The sequence below is a fragment of the Dermacentor variabilis genome, chromosome 11, assembly GCF_050947875.1.
Source record: "Dermacentor variabilis isolate Ectoservices chromosome 11, ASM5094787v1, whole genome shotgun sequence".
NCBI classification, from domain to species: Eukaryota; Metazoa; Arthropoda; class Arachnida; order Ixodida; family Ixodidae; genus Dermacentor; species Dermacentor variabilis.
The window spans coordinates 7,603,070-7,619,888 of NC_134578.1; the positions used below are offsets into that span (position 1 = coordinate 7,603,070).

General features: G+C 43.0%; 1 protein-coding gene across 1 annotated transcript in view; it reads right to left on the reverse strand.

Annotated features, from left to right (window-relative positions):
• LOC142563530 (uncharacterized) overlaps positions 1–16,819 on the reverse strand; it is a 36,796-nt gene that overhangs the window by 12,445 nt on the left and 7,532 nt on the right. Inside the window, exons 6-14 of the mRNA XM_075674076.1 lie at positions 15,897–16,019; positions 13,728–13,755; positions 11,262–11,419; positions 10,481–10,579; positions 9,374–9,582; positions 7,348–7,438; positions 4,881–5,021; positions 2,484–2,574; positions 567–705 (exon numbers count right to left, since the gene is read on the reverse strand). Coding sequence (XP_075530191.1) covers positions 567–705; positions 2,484–2,574; positions 4,881–5,021; positions 7,348–7,438; positions 9,374–9,582; positions 10,481–10,579; positions 11,262–11,419; positions 13,728–13,755; positions 15,897–16,019 — 1,079 coding nt within the window. The remainder of the gene's footprint in view (positions 1–566; positions 706–2,483; positions 2,575–4,880; positions 5,022–7,347; positions 7,439–9,373; positions 9,583–10,480; positions 10,580–11,261; positions 11,420–13,727; positions 13,756–15,896; positions 16,020–16,819) is intronic.

The following is a 16,819-nucleotide window of genomic DNA, read 5'->3' on the forward strand; positions in this document are numbered from 1 at the left end:
TAGTGTATTCAATAGGGCATTATTGCAGTAATGGATATAACGAAGTAATGTCGACTCCTCCTTCAACTTTGTCATAATGAGATTCAAGTGTATTAGGTGCAGTTTACAGAATCATGATACTGTGCTTTACTGCTTGAGTTACATAGTTAAAAAACAATTAAATTCTGAGATTTTATTCACCAAAAGCAGGCTATGATTGTGAGGGACACCGTAATGGGGGGACTTCGGAATAATTTTGATCATCTGAGATTCTTTAATGTGCACCTAAACATAAGTACACGAGCGTTTTTGCATTTCACCACCTTTGAAACTGGGCTACCCTGGCAGCCGAGTTGTTGTAAACTTGACTTTTGTTTATTTTGGAATTATTTAGAAGTTTTCAACATGATTTATGGCTAAATTGAAAATCTAATTTCTACCATTACTAGATTTCAACGTCTTGCAACAAGCCTAATCAAAATTGCTGGAGTGGTTGCCTGCCAGGAAAAACTATTTTTATGTTGTCATGTATTTAGACAGGCACTCCCAAGCTAGCACTTCCTCTTAGTGATAATGCAGTGGCTCACTTCTGCAGCTGCAACTCGCGGTCCTTGAAGTAGTTGGAGAGCACGTCCAGCTTGGTCTGGGCCTCTATGCTGTGTCGCTCGGCCTCAGCCTTCGCAGCGGCGCTCTTCTCCAGCTCTTTCTCCAGGGACTCAACACGCACTGCACAAAGCAAGGTGGCAAGAAAATTTGGCTTTTACCGTTGCAGATGACAAAAATGTGCAAACAGGAAGTTTGTCAATGTCCGAGTACAGAAAGCTCAATTGCAAGGGATAGAAATGCAAGTGGAAGGCCTATACACCATGGCTTATTGGAAGGCTACTTGCTTCTAGATCATGGTAATCATTTAAAGACAAAAAAACAAGACGGGAAGGTGGCAGTTGCGTAGCGACCATGTGTCACATTCTCATCTTGTCCTTCGTCTGGTTGTGCTGCTTAACATTTACTTAATGCCGGTTACGAGGGCAAGTTTAGTGATGCTTTGAATGAGTGCAGTTCACCGTAGTGACTGCTCCTTCGATGGCAGCCTGGTAGGCGCAAGGAAAAGTGTCACTTTAAATCGGTGGCACTGCCAACATTATATATTTGTTATTTAGGCAATATTTGCAAAATAGCAACATCATCAATTAAGCAACAGGAACGAAGGGATCCAAGGGGCTCTAATTATTTGTGGGTCACAACTGTACAAAGTGTAACAGACAATACAGCCAGAAGAAGCATGTGGGGCAATAAACTGTTATGTTTAATTGAAATTTAAGAATGAATAAAGTAAAAGGAGCTGTATTACCACGTGTGGTAAACAGGGCTAGGCGGTATCGAAGATACATGTATCTTATATACAGCTGAACCTCAATATAATGAACTTCAATATAACAAAGTATATATACATAAAAATATATACATAACACATCGAAGAAGACAAGTCCACTTGTCAAAACGTTGGCTCCTGCATTCACCTTGCTCTCATTTTGCTCATCATCCCCAATATAACGAAGTGCGTTTGTATGCGATTCCAATATAACGAAATTTCGCTTCCACCGCTGAGGAATGCCGACACAATAAATTGACACTTCTGTGGATTCAAATGGGCAAATGATTGAATTATAAGTGGCTGCTTCCAAATGCGCCTCTCAAAGCGCACCCAGCGCGACAAGAGCACCGAAGTGGAGCCGCATCATGTCCCGTGTAAAGTGCAATAAGATCCTATCGTGGCCCGTGCACTTTGTACGTTAGGTGCGAGTGAAAGTGCACGAGGGTGAGACAGGAAAGATGGTGGCTTCATGAGTGCCGCCTTCCCACGTGAGCAATGGAAAAGCTGGGGGTAGGGGGGAGGGTAAGTTGACATGCGTCGCAATTTCTAGCACGTCTTGGCCGCGGCTGCGCGTGGCTGCACATGGATGTAAGTGCAGCTGAATGCATATGTAAAGCTGTCTCCTCATGTGTTTAGTATTGGAGGTTGTGTAATCTTGAGTTTCGGTGACTCGTTGGAGCGAGAGGCAGACAAAGAATTCGTTCCCTGCTGGCAGCGCTTTTCATGATAGCGTCATCTCAGTGCAGGCGAAGCTATCAGCCGCGGGGGCGGAGTGCACGCGAAAGCATGTCTGGCTTCGCTTAATTCATACCGCCTCTGTAAAGATATCATCGACGTGGTATGAAATCGTATCATTCGTTGCCGATTTTCAAATTCATCAAAACGAATTGATTTCGCATTCATATTTGCTTTGTTCGACTGCCTAAAAATTTGGAAAATTCGGCGGCCCCTTTCCGTGTAAGAAAAATAGATTGGTGCCTGTACTTATTAGCATAAAGGTCCGAATTTCAATACAACGAGATTTTGATATAACGATGCAAACTGCAGACTTCTTAAGATACTCTGGGCACCTTGTATCTGTTTCATGATGCATTCAGCATATGTCACAAACTTTTGAAGGCTATCATACCTTGTTGCTTATGCAGCTGCTCCTGAAGCTCGTCGAGCTCTACCTGTAGCTGCCGCCGCTGCTCTTCTGCCTGGTCTCGCTCATGGCGTGCCTGCAGATGAAGACACGCCCAACTCAGCGGTTGAGGTCAATGACACACACACAAAAGAGGAGATAGGTGCTCCAGCATCTGTCTCAACACTCAACGTATCTCTGTGACCTTTCACCTTCCAAGTGCTACCACCCTACAAAGCTTGGATCATTCGAAATGTCTAATTTCGCATATTGAAAGTTTCAAATAATTTCTCAATGTCTTTCTTTGAGAAAGTAAAAAAGTCTTTCTTTTCTCAGTCTTTGAGAAAACTTGAAAAGGCCACATTTCCAGTCACTGCACTTTCCAGGTAAGTACAGCCATCAGCAATATGGGAGGGAACACCAAATTTGCTTTTACAAGGATAACTTGTGATATGTGGATCCGAATCTGACATGTTTGTTCGTATAAAGTAGATTTCCCATTCGACACACAGTCGCACACAGCACTTTTATGCGAGGCACACATATTTGTACACTAAGATGGCTTTAAAGTAATTCCTTTGTTCTCTTGTCCCCTTTGATATTGCTCGAGGGGGCACATCAAGTTTCCATGTTGCTGGGACAAGGCCCAATGATTCATAGCTCATATTTTCCAGCATATTTCATTTCTTTTTTCTCAAATAAAATAATGTAACAGAGTTCTAGAATATGCTTTGACTCCAGAACACAGATGTAAATGTAACAGAGTTCTAGAATATGCTTTGACTCCAGAACACAGATGTAAATAGGAGTCTAAACGCACATCAATATAGTAAAACATGCTGTCACACAAGCAGCACAAACTCATTGTTCCACTTGCTGTTATTTACACTTCTCCACACCAACCTTGAAAATAATTAACCAAGAGCTAGAGGAAGAAAGCGTCATCCATCCAAAGTAGCACGGAGCTACAAACACATGTCTCTCAGAAATAGGTGCCGCTGTGAGGTGGATGACAATTTCTCCTTTTCGTAACACTTCCTCCCACTCGCGGGCTTCCAAAGAACTACCATATTTAATCGAATCTAATGCGCACTTTTTTTCCAATAAAATGGGTCTAAAAATATGTGGGTCTAAAAAATACATTTGGTCTAAAACAATGGGTACAATACAATGTGTCTAATAATGTCTAAAAAATACATCAGAATCGAGTACGACCTTAAATCTGCGTTACCACATCGCCATCGGCATATTAAAATGGCCACCTCGTATGCGCTTTGAGCCTAGCTGCCGTCCATCTTCCTGGTCTTCCAGTTTTCAGCATTTGCTCTATCAGCATGGAAGTGCCGACTGCAAAGATGCACCGACTTCATCACAATGGCACAATTAAAAGGAAAGAGATCACGTGTGCAGAGACGGACGGAAGTAGGGCCACATCACTGGCGTTCGGAGTCCCCGAAACTTGCATGCGGGACTGGCACAAACAGGAGAAGCTTTCTACTCCGGCGGCTGTTACATACGGTGTGACTGCGGGGCCCCTATCTTGAAAATGATCTGCGATGGAGGCAGAGTCTACGCATCTAGGTGGACCGCGCTGTGTTCTTGTCACTTAGTTCACGTTGAAGGAAGAGGCCACAGAAAGGTCAATTCACTTGCTCCTGCTACTGCGCTTCCTCACTCCAAGCATTTTGATAAAGAGTTTCGTGGTCATTGAGTGAGATGTGTTCATGTGTGCCTGTGCACACGTAACACCACGCTTGTTAATTTAGTTAGTAAGCAAATGTTTAAAAGTTTATACGGCTGATAAAACTACTATCCTTACTTTTCGTATAGCTGTCTGCTAATTTGCTACTGCAATTGATGCTTTCCCTTTTGCACGAAAGTGCGACTTCTTTTATTTATCGCAACTTTAGTGCATTGGGAGTAAATCTTTGATTCGCCAAATGAGAGAAAGTTGTATTTCTGTATGAAAGAATGAGGTGCGCAGTAGTGTAAAGGACTCTTTTTTCACGTTACGGGAAACGGGTGCGTGTTACAATCGAGGACGTTTTTTTTTTTTTTTTCCTTTTTTTAAATTATGGAAGACTGGTGCATGTTAAAATCGAAGGCACGTTGGAATCGAGTAAATACGGTAATTTTCCATATTCAGCATCCTTGCTAGTATCCATTATCGTCCTGAACAGCTCAAATGGCAGAGCAACCGCTCAGGAAAAATGTGGGTCCCGGGTTCAACCCGTGGTCTAAAACGAATGATTCAATTGCGAAGGTTTCTTTCTGAGAAATCTGTATGCGTTCCCTCTACAGCTTCATTTATTGTCAAGTAGATGACAACTTTTTTTTTCTCCTTTTTTCTAGAACTGGTGCATTTTCATATAATTAAGTCGGACACTAGCAAATATGGCGCACCTGCGCAACGTCCAGCAGCTCCTGCAGCTGAGCCTTCCTCGCTCCTTCCTCGTCAGCTTCAGTCTCAGCCTCGGCCTCACCTTGTGAGGCAGTCCGGTGCTTCTGGAGGACCTCCAGTTGTGCCAGAGATGATTCGAGCATCTAAAGACGCAGAAACATTCCTGTCTGAGTCATCTGTGAAAGACAGGCTTAAAAAAATTTTGGGCTATGTGTAGTTTTGACACTGACTTTCTGTTAAGCCTTTAGCAGTAACTCCATTATCAAGTTATGCTAGATTTTAGGCGAAGTATTGCCCGGATATTAACATTTTGTTGAAGGAGTACTGACATCACATTATAGGCTTCTTATTTGTTTTTGTTATTAATTAAGGTATCAACTTTGAAGCCCTACAAAAATATATTGGTAAGCTTCAGAGCACCTTAAATAATTTATTATAACAACTTTTCTGCAACCAGTTTCAGTTTTGTTTTCCAGGCGGTGCGCATGTCCTGATATGATGACACCAAAGGTGGTCACGTGGGAGTAGAATATTGTGACAATTTGGCACTCACTTTTGGATTGCTCAGTCGCCTTGTATGCTGAAAATCTGACACAGAAAGTGGTCCCACGTAACCACCTTCTGTGTCGTGACGTTATGACACCCACCTCATGAGAAACAAAACTGAAACTGGCTTGTAAAAAAGTTATTACAGTAAATTATTTGGGGAACTCCGAGGCTCGCCATTATTTTCTCTAAGGTTTGCCATGTCATGGCAGTAGCCCATTTAACTATTTTGCAGCAAATGCATCGCACATATGGCAAAGTGAATGCGCCTCAGGCATTCATTGCTGTACAAGAAATTGATCAACTGATCAAGTTTAATATACTAAAGAAACATTTAACTATGATAGATAAAGTAGCAGAGGGCTCGAGATAAGCTCTGACGACTTCAGGTTCTTTAATATCCAGGTAAGCCTAGTACTATAAGTACTATATAAGTACAGTGTGCTTGTGTACATCTACCTTCATCATCATCAAGTACACCTACCTTCATCAGAATGCTGCCATGTCTACCTAGAATGTAACCCGTAAACTCACACTCGGCAAGAGAAGACATGAACAAATGCCAAGGTAGCTTGTATAACAGTTTGTGTGGCATTCCATGAACATCTTGGCAAGTGCCTATATAGAAAGTTGTGTTTGCCTTGTCACCTTCTGCATCTATGTCCTTGTCTTATTGCAGTGGTTTTGTGCTTCTACCAATATGATGTATTAACACACCCAGCAACGCACTCTACTCAACGAGTAATAAGGTGGTCTATCATAGCCCATGTTCACTGAAATTAAATTTATTCGAAAGATCCATTTGACTCAAGCTTCAATACGCATCTTTCAACTGGAATCCCAATCAATCAACACCTATTCCCTGCCCTACAACCCATCCAAAATCCTGCTGCTCCTTTTATTTTATCAAATTTTTTTCACAATGCCAGTGTCTCAATGATAAATAATGCACTTGTGTTGCCCAATCTTTCCTAAAACATAAATAAATGCTCCCGTTTAAGCTTGTTCTATAAATTTTACCATTTCAACTCTGAACTAAAAGGGGACCTTTTTTTCTCACCATAAGTATGCCTCATCTTGCTTTGATTAGCACTTAATATTTTGTATTGCAATAACAATGACTCTCTCATACTAAAAACCAGTGTCAAACTGAACTGCCTTCTAGCTTCCAATGCTGCTAACCCTGACGAGAAACAATTTTAGAACTGGTGTTCATCATGCATTTTGTTAAACATGCTTCCTTTTCTTCTTCATTCATGAACTGCACAAGTTTGTGCATTTCCACTACTTCCTGTATTGTCCACATTCACTGGAAGTACTTGAAGTGCACTAAAACCTCATTATAACCTAGTTAAAAGAAAAGGCATAATTACTTCATTATAATTGCTTTTCACCTAATGGGCAACATCGGTCCATGTAGTGGGGGCAGGGGGGCCTGTTACCACCGGGTAAGCTAAAGCTGATGCAAAAGTGTGTTGCACACTGGCGAGGCACAGCGTAAAAAATTAAAATATCACACTTGCTATCTCATTCTTCTCGCACAAATGCAAGCTGTTAAATTGCATAGGCGCTGTATGTGTAACACAGGTACAGACCTAAAAAGGCTTTGCAGCAAAAAAGTTTGCGATGGTTTTCTGCCGCGAAATGATCACCAGGTTTGTTATATACATTTATAGCTCCTTTCTCACTTCGTTAGAATAAAATCATTAAAAGCATGGGGGTATAAGCAAAATTCGAAAGCAACTTAGATTAATTTGTTGTAACTATTACAGTAGTTTGTTATAGCCAATCTGATTGTAACGAGGTCTTAATGTAAATAATTAAATAAATAAATGAGCAGTGCCTAGCAAGCGATGCTAATAAAGGCATACACAGAAGGACATGAACAGAACAGGAGTGGTGAGGGCACAAGAGATTTGTCACCTGGATGCGTGTGTCCTTCTGCTGTAGCTGCTCGGCCATTTTGGCTGCCTCCTCGTTGCTGGCGCTCACCTCCTCACACAGGGCCTCTTGCCTATTCATAAAGAGATGATGATTATGCAGTTGTCTCACTTTGATATGCAATTATCAGCTATTGGAGTTTTATCTCATGTCGTATTACTCTTTGCGATCTTGTAACCATATTTTTCTGTTCAAATATTTCACTTATAAGCTTCTTCCTTCTAGTTGTGCCCGATACCCCTCCAAATAAAACTTAGTTCTGTTTGTTCTATGCGTGTCCTAATACACTGATACGTGGGTTTTGCTCAAGTGTTTTATATCAATGCCTTATTTGCTAATTGTGCTGTTTATCTTTTAATGTCACCCATATTTTGTCTTGTTGTTTCACACTTGTTCTAACATGCATTTAATTTCTTTTATTCTCTTTTCTTGTGTTTTTTTCGTTGATTCCTCCCTTACTCAATGCCCTGAATAGGGCCTGTAAGGTATTTTCAAATAAATAAATAACTTAAGTAAATAAACAATGATGTTTGCAAATCATAAACAAGACAGTCAGTTCCACTGCACTGAAACATGCTTTTAATAAAGCTTTTGAAAATTTTTTAGAGCGGAGCTCTTAGGTACCCATTCCTGTGGTGAGCATTGCCGTGGGTGTAACCGAGCGAACGAGTGCAGCGATGGATGAAAGTGTCAACGTGGAGCGCAGCAGGAATGAAGGACGTGAGGAGGAAGGTATGGTAAAAGCGTGAGAAGAAAAGCATAATGCAGCGACGACGCCTACAAGATGGCAAGTGCACATCGTCTGGGAGGTCTGTCTGTGGCGGCTTTTGTGAAGCATGCCCACGTATCACTCACACGGTGCCTCTCGCTATGTCCGGATTAGTGAGGCAGTCGCTCCACACTTCGCTACGTTTGCAATGCGCCGCATGAGACACATTGTCCATGCCAGCCAATATATAGAGAAATGAAAATACGAATAGAGCTGCGCTCAAATTTTGCCTTAGGGAGTATCGTAATTGTTTGTGTTCTTGTTCTTTAAGACATTGCAGTGTAGATAACGTCCTTTCTCCAGCAATGTATTACTTGCAGCATTAGAAGTCGGTAAATGTGCGGTGTCAGTATATTCAATAAGTGACCTCCAAACGAGGAAAGGCACCTCTGTTGGCTTTAAACATCCCCTCGACTTCCGGAGTTTCTTTTATGTTACCAGCTTCCTATTCGCTAGCTTTCCTGAAACAGAATTTTCTCTCCTCTTCTCAATGCATAGCGCGTGCACGCTAGTATAAAGAAAAGGAACACGTACAAGGCCCTGTCAACAGTCTCATATACAGGACACGCAGGCTCAAATGAGGGCTCAAATCAAACGAGGGCTCAAATCGCCACAGAAATGCCAGAAACTTAATAGCTGCCAGTATGCTTATTAGGCGTCTTGGTGTTCACACTCTGACCAGAGACTATGTGTGCATGCTTGTATAATTAATGAACACGTACCATGGCCCGCGACACTGGCCCCTTTCCATTCTCGATATGCTTGCAATAAATTTCGTATGTTTCACAGCACAACAAGGCTGAATTGCTGCGAAGCTGGCCAGTCAAGCTTGAATTATTTAGCGAAGGTTAATTTTGAGATCAAAATAACAGAGGCTTGAGCCTATAGAAATGTATGGGCACCAGCCGGGATTACGGTCAAGATCGAATGAAGTGAGAAATCTAATTAACCAGAGTAAAATTAACTGAAGTTTACTGAACTACTTATTTATAACCAATTTAGCTAAAGTACAATTGCACTGCAGTTAGCCTTTAACTAGAGTAAATCATCCATCCAGAATTGGCTAGGAGAAAAGAGACAAGACAGTGAAGGGCTTTCCTGTCTTGTCTCCTTTTTCTGAACAATTTCTGTGCTTGCCTTTGGAAGATATGTTGAACCAACGAGCTCAACGGCTTACTATTCTAAAGCTTATTTCCTCCATCCATTTATGAACCATGCAAGGATGACATAGCGACTGACTTGTGCTTGAGTGCTTCCAGCTCGCTCCAGAGCCGGTCGCTGGTGTCCGTAGCATCAGAGAGGCTCTGCTGCAGCGACCGCTCCTGAGCCTGGCTCTCGGTGGCCTGCTCTCGCCAAAGGTCACGCTCCGTGCATGCCTCAGTCAGCTGCTGCTCCAAGGAGGCCAACGCAGCACTCTGCTCACTGGCTTCAGCCTCCCTCTCCAGCAACTGCACACACACACACGCATATGATGAGGAGGGTCACAAGCTGACCATACAGTTGTCAACTGTCAAAAAATTGCAAAACACTTCGATACAATATGTCAACTCCACTTCCTCTTTAACCAAGGGTCATCTTGATCACTTCCTGCTAAACTTTTCTTCACTACAAACCTTGTGCACTTCCTTTATTTCAGTTATTTCTTTGTTGCTGATTATTATGGGGTTTTTTGCATTGTACAAATACAGCCAAACCTTGATGTATTGAACATGCATACAACAAATTTAGGGATACCACAAATTAAATCTATTGCAAATATCTGCGAGTGACAAATATATGCTTACAGCGAATATTCAATATGACTAAGATACTTTCATGTCAGATGCGACATTATTACACAGCAGACTTCCCTTAATTCGACTCCCGTTCACTAAATTTCGGTTAATTCAAGGCAGGACGAGGGTCCCAGCCGCTGGCAGTGCATTTCTAGGGGACCAAAGTTTTGTTATGTTGATCCTAAAATAAAAAAAAACATATTAATTCTAGGGTTTTATGTGCCAAAACCATGACATGATTATGGGGCACTCCATAGTGGGGGACTCTGGAAATTTTTACCACCTGGGGATCTTTAACAGGCGCCCAATGCACGGAACACAGGAGTTTTTGCATTTCGCCCTCACCGAAATGCCGATGCCGCGATTTGACCTCGTGCTTACCAGCGCATCACCACAGCAGCTAAGCCACCGTGGTGGGTGATCCTAAAATTGGTTTTCACAAGATAACTCGAACTTGACCAGTCCACAAGCAAGCGCCTGACCACTAATGGTGACAGCATTCCGCTACTGCATTGGGCCCCTAATCTGTACCAGTGTAAGAAAAGGGAGGGCAGCGTGTACGTGAACTCACCGTCTTCTGAGCCACAGCCAGGGCAACTTGGCTGGCCTCCAGCTTCTGTGTCTGTTCAGACACGCGAATGCGAAGCTGCCCTAACTCCTCTTCTTGGTTCTGCAAGAGCCACAAGGGAAGCGGAGGTCACATGACTACTCAATCAGAGGTGCACTCTGGGCACCTTCTCTACAGTACAATGCAGCTCACCTACATATATATGCACTGCATAGCCCTACAATGAGTTGGAAGCATCAATCTCGCATAGTGAGCAAGCAGTGAATCTCTGGCACAAGACTCAACACAACCAAGGTAAGTCCATCAATGTAATGGAAACCAATAGAACAGTAGAGAAACATAAATATAAGAATGGCTGTGTGTTGGTCCCATGGCTTTTAATTGGTAGTAAAGCAGGTCAGGAGGTGATATGCAATCACTATACGTGTATTATTCCATGTCGAACTTCATAACACAGTGATAAAATCAGAGTGTGTATCACATTTCACATGACTTCTGAGACTGACGAGTACTGCTGTTACAACAGCATGCCACGCCATAACCTCGAAGGCCATGGTTTCAATCTACTGCAATGTTGCTGCTTGTCTGCAGACAAGCAAAGCAAGCTGCATGCATGCTTTAATGAGTAGTAAAGGTAAAGTTTGTTATAACAAAATGAATTTGGAGTGGCTAGCAATGATAAAACTATGAAACATTTAGTACTTGCATCAGTTTACCAGTGCTCTGCTCTGCACCACACTACCCAAGCTGTGACATGCAAGTGACGCAGGGTCGGCTGCCTCACCTGGACTTCCTCGCGGAGCGTGTCGAGCTCACGTTCGTGTTGGGACAGGGTACGACCTCCTCGATCCGCTTGTGCCTTGGCCTGTACCAGCTGCTCCGACAGTACCTGCCGCTCGGTCTCCAGGGTGAAAAGTCGCTGCTCTAGTATGGACATGTTGCCTGTATGGACCAGAGTTCATAAGTTTGTTTATTCCACACTCTTAACTGTAGCTACGAGTTTCCCCAAAAATTTTCCAGAGTGAACTCTGGTGGTGGTAGTGTCTAAGAAATCTGCAAGTATATGGCAGTTCAGTCAGCATGGAAATGGTGGGTTACACTCACTTATTTGCACGTCAGTCCTTCTGGATTCGCACTCCCTAGGGTCCGCTAAAACGTCCGAAAAACCGGGCATTTCGAAAAAGAGAGGATGACAAAAAAATGAATGCGTGTCTTTTACTGATCTTGAGGGCTCAAACTCGCCACAGACACATCCGAAAAAGCTCTGAAGGACTGCCAGAACCCTTATTAGGCATATCGGTGCTCGTACTGCGACAGGAGATGGCGGGTGCACGCACGTATAATTAAGGAATATGTGCTGTGTCCCGTGACAATTGCCCCTTCCTACGCTTGTGCTTCACCGCGTAACATTTCTGTACTGACGCAAAGCTGACTTTCGGAACCCAGCATTATGCAACGCGCCGTGCTTTCCGAGCTCCAAAGCCAATCGCCAGGACCAGAAAGACCGATTTGGTGCCATTGCTGACAGCGGCGAATCCTTTCAATAAAAAACACGGCACCAAATGGCAAGAAACTTAATAGCGAACGTCGAAGCAGCTATGCCTGGCGTTGCTGCAGTGATGGCTACGACTGCCAGCGGATCTGCGTGAGAGCGATACTCAAAATGGAAAGTGGTGGCTTTTACTAATGCCGCTTCGGACCTGCGGTTACGGCCAAAATTCCAGACAATCAGACAGCGAAAGGTTCTTGCGTCCGAAATTCCAGACGTTCTTATACATTGACCCTATGGTATACGTGGTGGTGCCGCAAAGCCGTCGGACGTCCGGAAGTCGGTCGTTGACTGTACAATGGCAACTCCTCCAGCCGTCGGCACGGCGTCAACGACAATTCGTTATGTATTACGATTCCTCTCTCTTTTACTCGAGCCAGCTAGCGTTATCGCGACTTTCATCCCCTTTCGATAAAATTACAGCAAATTTTCCTGATAAAAGCAAAAATTCCCAGAGTATTTTTAGACTATTCAAAATCCCTGAGAATTCCCAGTTTTCCCGGTTGGTAGACACCCTGAAGTTCTCCGAACGCAACCACTCGCCGTCGCATTCCAATTATGGCACGCAGGCGCACGATGACCATGCTATCGGACCCATCAGACAGGTTGGCTATCCCACCCTTGTATACCGCGCGTGGAGCTTTTGTCTCCTCCTGCATGATATTACACGAAATAGCAACTGGAAGCCAGCACAGTTCGAGGTCATTGACCCTCGCAGAACTGGAATGTTGTCCAGGACAACCCATCCGCTCCAACTGAGTGCCTGCTAGGCAAGGAGGCAATGCCGGATGGAGGCTGCCATCAGAGAATAGAGCCCATAGAAATATTGGCCGAATATGATGCTACTTGAACGAGCCATACTACGGATGAGCATGACACTTGCACGTGCTCGACGATTGGCTGAAAATGACGTGACCTGACAGACTGAAGGGGTTATGAGCCAGAGAACCATCAGGAAGAGAGAGACGTTCTTCTTGCTGCGGGCCGCAGCACCCGATTTGCTGCCGGCCATAATGATGACTCTTTACTGTTAGAGGCTCGATTGCACGGCATTTGGACGACACACACAGAAGAGAAACACACATCTTGCCAAGGCTGAAGACTGGGCATGTTGGTATAGCATATTAGAATATATGGCAGTTCTAATGTGCTATACCAACACGCCCAGTCTTCAACCTTGGCAAGTTACCTATTTACTGTTATTTTCCTTTGTTCTATTCCTGTACATAATGTAAATAAACCTTCATTTATTTAGGTCCCTCTCAACGTCTGCCAACTCCCGCACTCAATGATGAGATCCAAATAGGGGCCAGTACTAGAACTGTCATCCTTGATCTCTCCAGCAGAATATCAGAGCCGCTTGGCTATGGCAAATGAGCACTTGTGTACACAAGACAGTGAAACCCATGAATGTAGTGTGGTTCTATAATGGAGCAAAAGCAGATTTCTTGTAATGCTGCGATACTGTGGTGTGCACATATATATAAATGTGGTGTAAAAAGAATAAACGTTCAGGTATAAGTCAGCACTTGTCCTCTTTTGATGTGTCTTTCTTCATTACTCATCTTTTCTTTTTTTTTTTTTTTTTTGCTTAAAACCACCACCATGTGATCAGGTCAACATGCTGCCGAAAGTACTTGGACCACCTTGTCAACAACATGCAGCACCTCCACAGAATTGCATCAAGCATAGGATCCTTACCTGCGAGCAATGATGCTTTTCGATGGTGCTGAAAAAAAATAAAGACCAAAAGTTATAAACATCTCAGCAGCATAAACAGCATTAAAGGTTAAATAAAGTACAAGTACCAATAATCTGATTAAATGCTGCATCTTAATGCTTCCGACAGCAGTAACTAAAACACATGCGGCCTAAACCCTGGGCTACTGCATAGGGCTTAGGCACTTGGGAAAGTTATGTTATGCTCATGTTTTGTTGTGCTCACGGTATGGTTACAATTAACATCAGGTTCTTCCTTGGAGTCTTTGCTTCTGCAGAGTGCACCTGGGGGCATGCACCAAAGGAGCAGCTACGTTTGCTGCCATGATGGAATGAGGTAGCTCTTCATTGGCCTGGTGTTCTCAGGGCATGTGACCAAATAAAGGTGCTTGGTGCCACACATGCCTTCACCCGAGTTTCTTCCCTGGTGTTAAAATTATTTAAACACACTATTTAAGACATTTAAAGATACATTTAAGAAATACATTTGAGGATTATGTTGTGTTTAAGTAAAGAAAGGCAAAACAACAATGAAGCATTGGGGTAAATAAGTTCATACAACCACACACTATGCTCACTTATCTTTCACCTACCCTTGCACTATTTTACCTTGCCCCGACTATTAGTGAACCAACTTGTGAAGCAGACACATGCCAATGTTTGGATGTTCTCAAATGTTGAATCCAGTGGCATGGCCATAAAGTGCACAAGATGCTGTCAATGAGGAATGACGCTCTGTCATATGGCGTCTGCCTCTTCTCATTCCAGCACTTCGGACTGGTGTCAATGCGCCAAACTCACATGAAGTACTAGTTACTAGGCACCCAGCAGGCTTCTCTCTTCCTCTACCCCCAATCAGCAACAAGAGAATACTTTTTTTTTGCTACAGCTGATGCGTGTTTAGACAAGAAAGATGTGGTGCAAGCAAAGTGGATGAAGACATCCAAGACTACACACATATACACACACTCCCAAGCTAAAATTGAACCCATTGGGCAGTGAACAGACATAACACAGAAGAAGACAGACAACAGTGTGTCATGTCCTTTGTTATGCCTCTTCTATGGATGGTAACATGTTCAATTCTGATGTTCACTAACTAAACCAATGCCGCACTGATTTAGAATATACACGCCTTCCAACCTAGCTTGTCTTGAGAAGTACACAGACAGTACTACTTACACCCTGAGCACATGCACAGAGCAATGAGATACTACAAATTACACTCAGAAACAACCTTCCAAATAACTATATAAACAAAACATACAAACGAGCCAGAGAAGGCACAAGCAAAATTATTTATGTTTAAATGAAATGCAGAAACAATTAGAAAAAGAAAAATGAAAGTGGATGAAACGATAACTTGCTGAAGGTGGGAGCTGAACTCACATCTTTTACAATACATGTGCGGCACTTTACAAGTTAGGCTACAGTGGTGGTTGTCCACTTCCCTTTTCCTTACCATTTCTACATTTTATTAAAACCTGAAAAATAATTCCCCCTATGCTTTTTCTCTGGCTTAACGTCATTTGGTTGTAACTAACAAGTAATTGAGCCCCTGGGATCGTCTTCTCATTCATTCCAGAGGACTGAGTTCTTGCTGGGAGGCACAATACATGGTCTTTTGTTAGAAGTCTACCTCATTTTGGTGTAACAAATGCCTTGGCCAACTCACACACCTAGCTGTATCCCTAGCACTTTAATATACTGGAACAATAAGTTATTTGGAAGTATGAGCCTGCCTGTATCACCTGTTTGTCTTGTTTAGCTATCACTGTCAAGTTCACATATTACAAACTTTACTGGTCTAAGCAAAAACAACACAAGCTAATACAATTCCAGCAGAAGCCACCAAAGATGACTGTGCAAGTTAGTCATATTGTTTTGCTTATTCTGTTGCGTTTCTTATGTGGGGAGGATGCGGTTTGACGCTAGCCATCTTTGCCTCTCTCCTCTTCCCATTTGTTGACATCACTTTTGCCAACCAATCATATGCCTCCACCATATCTGCACTTCCCCCTCCCCTCATTACTCTCCCTTTCCTCGCTCTTGTTACTGTTTACCATGTTAGATCTCAGTCTGCCAACCCCAAGAACCCGGGAAAGTAGATAAAGAAAGCCATCACTTTAAAAAAGTTGCAAAGAGGCTCACCAGCCAAGCAGCACGCAGGCTGATTGCCAGGCTAGTAACCAGCAGGGCACAGCAGGCCAGCAGCAGTGGCGATGAAGACGGCAATACAGGCCTGGCCAGAGCTTCCCGCAAAGGCTCGGGGAACTGAAACACCAGACATCAACAAGCACAAATCATAAGGTTGTGCACAGAGCGTGCAAATATGGAGCGTTAAACCGCAGCACACCTCGAAAATGCCTCATATTACACATTCCTAACACTGGTGCGTCTCCACAGTTTTCATTTTGCATTTTGTGAGAGCATATGTACTGAAACATTGTTGGTGGCTGCTGTTAGTTGCAGAGTTGCTTATTTCCTGCTGCGTTTTGGTGTTGCTGCTATGTACATTGTTCATTTTGTACAAGCGCACATCTGGCTGTGCTTGTTTCTTCACATTTTTAGCACATTTGAAGGTGCTCAGATTGCTTTTTACAGTAAAATATGAATTGCCTACTAGTATTTCAAGTAATACTCGTGCTTCTTCAATGTATTGCTGCAATATTTTAGTGTACTTCCCAGTTTGATTGCAACTAGCATAACAAATGCATAAAATCTCACCTACTTTGTCCAATGTGACTGCAGTATATTATGAATAAATGCATGAATGAATGAATGAATGAATGAATGAATGAATGAATGAATGAATGAATGAATGAATGAATGAATGAATGAATGAATGAATGGCTTATGGCAATTCAGTGGGCAAACAGGCACATTTCAAAACTGCTCTAGCATGGCTGTGCACCCTCTAGTGATCAAACAAGAGGAAGACAATCCACTGTGCAAGCGTGAACACATTTGCTGCTTACCTAATGTGAAGAAACAAATCTCACAGACACCGCAACAGTTTGGCACACAAGAAGGTTGAAACATTGGCAAGATTTCCTTGAATTTTCTCTCCATCA